Source organism: Penaeus japonicus, unplaced genomic scaffold (assembly GCF_977035675.1).
Source record: "Penaeus japonicus unplaced genomic scaffold, GWHDUDI00000001_assembly GWHDUDI00000020, whole genome shotgun sequence".
NCBI classification, from domain to species: domain Eukaryota; kingdom Metazoa; phylum Arthropoda; class Malacostraca; order Decapoda; family Penaeidae; genus Penaeus; species Penaeus japonicus.
Window position 1 is genome coordinate 2,966,336 of NW_028234422.1, and position 7,500 is coordinate 2,973,835.

The following is a 7,500-nucleotide window of genomic DNA, read 5'->3' on the forward strand; positions in this document are numbered from 1 at the left end:
TGATGGTGGTGATTGTGATGATGGGGATTGTAGAGGTGATTGTGAGGGTGATGTTGGGGGAAGTGATGATTGTGATGATAGTGATTGTAGAAGTGATTGTGGTTGATTATTATGGTTGGAATGATGATGATGGTGATGGTGGTGATTGTGGTGATTGTGAGGATGGGGATTGTAGAGGTGATTGTTGAGGGTGATGTTGGTGGGGGAAATGATGATTGTGATGATGGGGATTGTAGAGGTGATTGTGAAGGTGATTTTGATGGGAGAAATGATGATGATGATGATGGTGGTGGTGATTGTGAGGATGGGGATTGTAGAGGTGATTGGTGAGGGTGATGTTGATGAGGGAAATGATGATGGTGGTGATAGTGAGGATGATGATTGTCGGTATTATCAGTGGTATTATTAATATCATCATGAAAGTGTGTATGAATTGATGAATAATTATTATGATTATCATGCACACAAACACACTTAAAACAGGCCACTATAAACACCCACCCGAACACACACACAAACACACACACACAAACAGAACCACTATAGAACGCCCACCTACCCACACCCTCATTCACACATACAAAAACAAACACATCCCTCCCTCTTGCCCCCCCCCCACCCCACGCACAAACACACACTCACACAAACACAAACACCCCCCCCCACTCCCCACACACACACAGACACCCTCCCCCCTCCCCACACACACACCCAAACACCCATCCCCCCCCTCCCCACCCAAACACAGACACCCCTCCCCCTCTCCCCCTCCCCCCTACCCCCCAACTCACCTGAAGAGCATGAATGATGACTGTGATGAACTGGATCATCTGCAGTGTGGTGACGTGTTTCTTCCACCACAGGTAAGGCCTCACCTTGGGTCCCATGGCAGCCAGGAAGTAATAGCCATACATGACCACGTGGACGAAGGAATTCAGGAGACCCATCAGTGTGTTGTGGCCACCTGAGAGGACGAGGTGTGGAGTCGGTGTATTCATCTGCTTTTTTTTTTATATATATATATTTTACAGTTTTGTTTTGTTTTTCTCCAAGAATTTCTCTTTTTTTTTTTTTTTTTTTTTACTCTCTTACTCTTATTTTTTGTCTGTCTGTCTCTCTGTTTCTCTCTCATTCTCTCTTTTTTTTCTCTCTCTTTCTTTCGCCCTCTCCCTCTCTCTCTGTCTCTTATTTGTCTCTCTCACTTTATTTAACCCACTCGCATTCCCTCGGCCTCATTTCTTTCACTCTCACTTCCCACACATACACTGCATGTAAGCATTTGCAATGATTGCGGATCTGGCATTCCTCTCGACTCTAAGAAGTCAAACAGGTATATAAAAATTATTACCAAATTTCCTAATACTTTAAAGTCATCCTCCAGGTCGCAGCATATAATAACAACAACTCACATTAAGAAAAAATAATAAAAATAGACATCCATGAAAGGCCATTAGAAAAAAACAAGAAAAAAAAAACAAAAAAACGCACACCTGCTACCAATCAGACCATAACAAACACCCACTTAACGAAATTAAGTCATAACGAACAAGACAATACTAACCTGGCTGGTGACGAACACAGTATTATTAGGTAACGAACACCAAAAGAAAACATGTTCGCATTTGTGTGATAACGAACGCGGTGTTATCAGGTAACGAACACGAACAGAAAACCTGTTCGTATTTGTGTGATAACGAACACGGTGTGACCAGATAACGAACACGAACCCCTGTGCATCAGGCAAATAACGAACATGATCTCATCTAGATACCAAACAAACCCGTGTTAACTTATATACCTAACTGATAAAAAAAAAAAAAAGCAAAAAAACACGGTAACGATCAAGTTAACGAACCCCATAACCCATAAGCACCTGGATGATAACGAACACGATATTCCCAACACGATAACAAATAACAGATAACGAACACCGAGCGCAAACTCACCTGCCTGATAGCGAACACCATACCACATACTGACGGGCATGAGGGAATGGTGACAAACATGTAGGAGAGAGATGTGTTCGTATTTCTTGTGCAGGACGAAGAAAATCTGTTAGGAAAAGGGAGAGATGACTCTTAATCAAACACAATCATTTTCCTATAATGGTTCTTATAATATAGAGGTGGTTCATAATCAAAGGCAATCATTTTCATATAATTAAAACTTTTTTTTGGATAAATGACAAATGCCTAAAGATATGAGATAAGTAAATAGATAATAATAATATGTAAATAAGTAAATTATTAATTTTAGATTATTTCTTAAATTATCAATCATTTAGTTATTAGTAAATAAATGATTAATTAATTTCTCTTAATCAAACTGTATATTTCTGAACAGAATAAAAAAAATATACTAATAAGTTAACTCTTCGGACACTCTATAAAATCAGGGGAGCTATGACCCATATCTAAGATATAAATCAACAGGTATATGGAAGTAAACTGATGATAGAAATTTTGATAGATAAATGGATATAAATCAGTAATTTATTATTGAACAGATCGATAACAAGTATGGGGAGAAAAGGAGATAGAGACCAATAGAAAGGTGATAGATAGATAGATATATATATATATATATATATATATATATATATATAGAGAGAGAGAGAGAGAGAGAGAGAGAGAGGACAGATAGAGAGAGAGAGAGAGAGAGAGAGAGAGAGAGATAGATAGATAGATAGATAGATAGATAGATAGAGAGAGAGAGATGGAGAAAGAGATAGATAGATAGATAGATGGATAGAGAGAAATAGAGAGAGAAAGAGAGAGAGAGAGAGAGAGAGAGAGAGAGAGAGAGAGAGAGAGAGAGAGAGAGACAGAGAGAGAGAGACAGAGACAGACAGAGAGAGAGAGACTGATACATAGATAAACAGACAGACAGATAGATAAAACTCACCGTATCCAGAAAGTCGACAAACTTGGAAAAGTAATACCAGTAGCTAGCGTGCATCATCTGTAGAAGGGGAAAAAAAATAAACAAAATATATATCTAGATCTATATATATAAATTATATAATACAACAGAACTCTATTCTAACAAGGGCAGTGACTCATCTATAGTAAATATCAATTCCATTCAAAAGTAAATAACCGATATTTCATCTTTAACTAAACCACAAAAGGACAGAAATACAGGACAAATAACTTGTATATGCATTATCCTTATCATGAAAATATTCATAGCATGAATATGATCATGGTATATAAATTAAACTTATCCTAAAGATATTTATTGTGTGTAAATTACCCTTATCATCAAATTAATCATAGTATATAATCAATCTTATCATATTTTTATAGTATATATGACACCATCATCAAAAAATATTTATAGCATATTCATTGCCCTTATCATGAAAATATTTATAGCATATACATTGCTCTTAGCATGAAAATATATATACCATATATATTATCCTTATAAAAATATTTATAGTATATACATTATCCTCATCATAAAAAATATATATATTTATAGTATATATATTACCCTTTTCATAAAAATATCTATAGCATATACATTACCCTAATCATAAAAAAATATTTACAGCATATACATTACCCTAATCATAAAAAATATTTATAGTATATGTATTACCCTTATCATAAAACTATTTACAGCATATACGTTACCCTTATCATAAAAAACACATTCATAACATATACATACATTACCCTTTTCACAAAAATAATCATAGCAGAGTTATCACCCCCATTACCAACATACTCCAACACCCCTTCAGCAAAGCCCCCCCCCTCCCCCCCACCCCATGCTCAATTCCCTCAACAATAAACAAACAAACAACACAAAGATCCTTCACTTACCCTAACTGCCATAGGATCGTCAGAGAAATCACATTCCTGGCATCTGAAGGAATAGGAGCCGAACCACCCGCCCATGCCCAGCTGGTGGGGTAGAGGCGTGGGTTATAGGGTGTGGGTTGTGGGCGTATTGTTTTATTAGCTTTGTGATTGTATGGTTGTGATTTTTATCTCTGTTTTTTTTTTTTTTATGGTGATTATGATGGTAAGAGTAATTGTGTTATTGGCAATGGTAGTATTGATAATGGTAATGAAAATGATATGGGTGATATTGGTTGCAATGTTGATAAGAGCAATTAGGATAACAATAGCAATAACAATAATAATTATTATTATCATGATCATTATCCTCCTCATGATGATGATGATGATATGAATAATGATGATGATAAGAATTAGAATCAGAATAAAAATAATAATTCTTATCACAATCATCACAAATCAATAAAATCGAGAGAAACAAAGAAAAACAAAGAAAAAAACATACAAATAAACAAACTAAAAGAGACAAACCAAGACCTATCTTCATTTATAAAAAACAAATATTATTCCATCTTCATCAAAAAAAAAAAAAAAAAAATCGTCAAAAAAAATCGTCAAAAAAAAAATCGTCAAAAAACTAACAATCAAACAACCCAAAAAAAAACAAAAGAACAACAACCAAAACCTCACCTCATAAACAAGCCAAGCCGAATAAACCACCTGGAACGCATTATAAGCCACCATCAGGGACCTCAAGCCTTCAAACGGCTTCCTCTTCGCCATGAGTCTCGGGCCGATCCAGGTGACTCCGAGAACGTAGGTGAGTGACAGGGCGACGGTGGGTAAAGGGGACTGGGTGAGTAACCATGAGTCTTGCCTCGGGTCTTTGGGTTGGTTGCTAGCGACCAAAAAGTGGCCGTAGAAGAAGTTCGCGAGGGTGACAGCTACTCCGAACTTGGTTGTGCGGCGGAGGGTGGTGAGTTTCCCTGTGGGCGTGGGGGGTGGAGAGGGTTGAGGTGGGGGGGAGAGGTGGAGGGGGAGGGGTGGGTGTTGATTCTTATGTCTAATGTGTCTAATGTATACACAGACACTCACACACATAAAATCACACACAAACAAACACACAAACACACACTCCTCCTCCCCACACAAACACAAACACCCCCCGCCCTTCCCCCCCACACACACTCCCCTACCCCTCCCACAAACACACACACTCCCCCCCTCCCCCCCCACACACATAAACACAAACACACACTCCCCCCTCCCCCCTCCCCCCCCAAACACACAAACACACTCCCTCTCCCTCCCCCCCACACACCCCTCCCCCCTACACCCCCTTCTCCCCCCCCCCACACACACACAAACACCCCCCCCAAACACCCTAGATTCTGCTCTCTCACGACACTGTTAATATACCACTCACTTCATCCTTCAAGCAAGCTCTGTCGACCTTCTTAAGTTGCGCAGGAATTTCGCTTCAGGAAGTGATGCTGTTTCCTGTTTTATATCTGTTTTATATTCTTAGTCTTTTTTCATTTTTATTCTCATTCTTAGGTTTTATTTGTTTATTTGTTATTTATTTATTTGTTCGTTGTCTATGTATTTAGTATTTATTTATTTATTTATCTATCTATTTATCTATCAATTCATCTTGTTTTATTTCATTTTTATCATTTACTTATCTATTCATTATCTGTTTATTTATTTATTGATCAATTTCATCTTATTTTATAATTCATTTTATTTTCATAGTTATTTTGTTTTTCATTTTATTTTCATAATTATTCTATTTTTCATTTTATTTTCATAATTATTTCTATTTTCATCTTTGTTTTACATTAACTCGTAAATGACATACTTATCTTATCTACTCATTTACTTATTTACATATTATTATCTATTTACTTATCTCTTATCTTTTGGCATTTATCCAAAAGTTTTTAAGAACGAAGTTTATCTTGAATAGATAATTCACGTAAAACAGGATGTGAAAAAAAACTGAAAATATTTACTGAAAAAATATTCATGTATGATTGAAATACGATAAACTAGGATGAAATCTATCTACAAAAACAAAACAAAAACAAAAAACCGTAAATAAGATAAAAATCGAAAACTTATATCTAGCTACACACATTAACACACAAAAAAAACATAAATAAACACACACACAAAAACACACACACAGACACATATACACAAACACACACATATAATTGTTTATACATACATACATATATATATATATATATATATATATATATATATGTATGTATATGCATATATATATATATATATTATATATATATATATATATATATATATATATATATATATATATATATATATATATATATATATATATATATATATATATATATAAACACCAAAAAACAAACAAACAAATATGTATGTACAATGTAAGATCTTTAAAAAATCTAGAATTTTTATTTAGAATCTTAATTAAAATCTAGAATCATAAGATCTAGACTTATACTCTAGAATAATATGATCTAGAATCTTAGAATTTAGAATTAGGATCCAGAATCTTAAAATCTAGAATTATAATCTAGAATCTCAGAACCTAAAATCATAGCCTGGAATCTTAAAATCTTGAACTATGATCTAGAATTATAATCTAGAATCTCATAATCTAAAATCATAGCCTGGAATCTTAAAATCTTAAACTATAATCAAGAATTATAATCTAAAACGACAAAATTTCAGGAAAAAAAAAAAAAAAAAAAAAAAAAAACGAAGAAAGAAAAAGAAAACTCTACGGTACCTTCCTCCTCATCTCGGAATTTCTCCTTGTGTTCCGTTGCTTGTGTTTCGGGAGTCAGTTTTCCGTTTGCGGTGTTCTGACAGGGAGCCATGGCGAAGCACTTACTCAGCCCGCAGAACCGAACGAACTGAAAGATAATATGAAAGAAAATTGGAGTGATTTTTCATTTTTCCCCGAACGAAGGACTTTGGGTGGTAGGGGTGGTAGGGGTGGTAGGGGGAGGGGGAGTGGGAGAAGAAAAAAAGGAAAACACAGAAAAAAAAACTAAAAATCGAGTCATTTTTTCATCTCTATGGGTTACTAAGTTCAGGTGTATATATATATATTTTTTCGTTTATTTTTCGTAATCATCGTGTTTTAAAAGTGAAAAGTAAAGTTTTTAGAAAAAAAAAAAAAAAAAAATGTTACCACACTTGATTTTTCTGCTGATCATTTTAGGGTATGTAAGGTTTCACAACGAAAGCTTTTGGGAATCTTAAAGGCCAAAGTGATTTAGCATCTGACGTAACATCAAGTCATGCTTTTAAGCGGATTACAAAGGTACATGAACAGAGACCTTGTAAATAACAAGTGAACTCTGAAGTACAGTAAGGAATGGATTTAGTTTCCTACGTTTTGGAAAAAAAATTAAAGGACGTTAGTATACTCTGTTTATATATTTATAAAAGGGAACGTCTTCCCTAAAATTAAAGATGTCCAGTTTCTTTCGGTCTTTTTAAAGAGGCGAATGATATCAATAATAAACTCGAAGTCTTAAGTCTTAAGTTTATTTATATACCATTCTTTCTTAAAACCGACGACCATTTTCAAAAGGCCCCTTTACTAAATGCCGATCATCTATCTCATTTCTGTTAAATAGACCGCTTCCACTCTATCAATTACCCCAGAGAAGAGAAGGGA

General features: G+C 34.9%; 1 protein-coding gene across 2 annotated transcripts in view; it reads right to left on the reverse strand.

The window, feature by feature from the left end:
• The window catches only part of LOC122242463 (very long chain fatty acid elongase 7), a 14,470-nt gene that overhangs the window by 2,443 nt on the left and 4,527 nt on the right, over positions 1-7,500 (reverse strand). For both annotated transcript variants that reach the window (XM_086547950.1, XM_086547951.1), the window contains exons 2-7: positions 6,601-6,727; positions 4,503-4,798; positions 3,834-3,914; positions 2,905-2,961; positions 1,947-2,052; positions 792-964 (exon numbers count right to left, since the gene is read on the reverse strand). In XM_086547950.1, coding sequence (XP_086404076.1) covers positions 792-964; positions 1,947-2,052; positions 2,905-2,961; positions 3,834-3,914; positions 4,503-4,798; positions 6,601-6,691 — 804 coding nt within the window. In that variant the 5' untranslated portion in view covers positions 6,692-6,727. The remainder of the gene's footprint in view (positions 1-791; positions 965-1,946; positions 2,053-2,904; positions 2,962-3,833; positions 3,915-4,502; positions 4,799-6,600; positions 6,728-7,500) is intronic.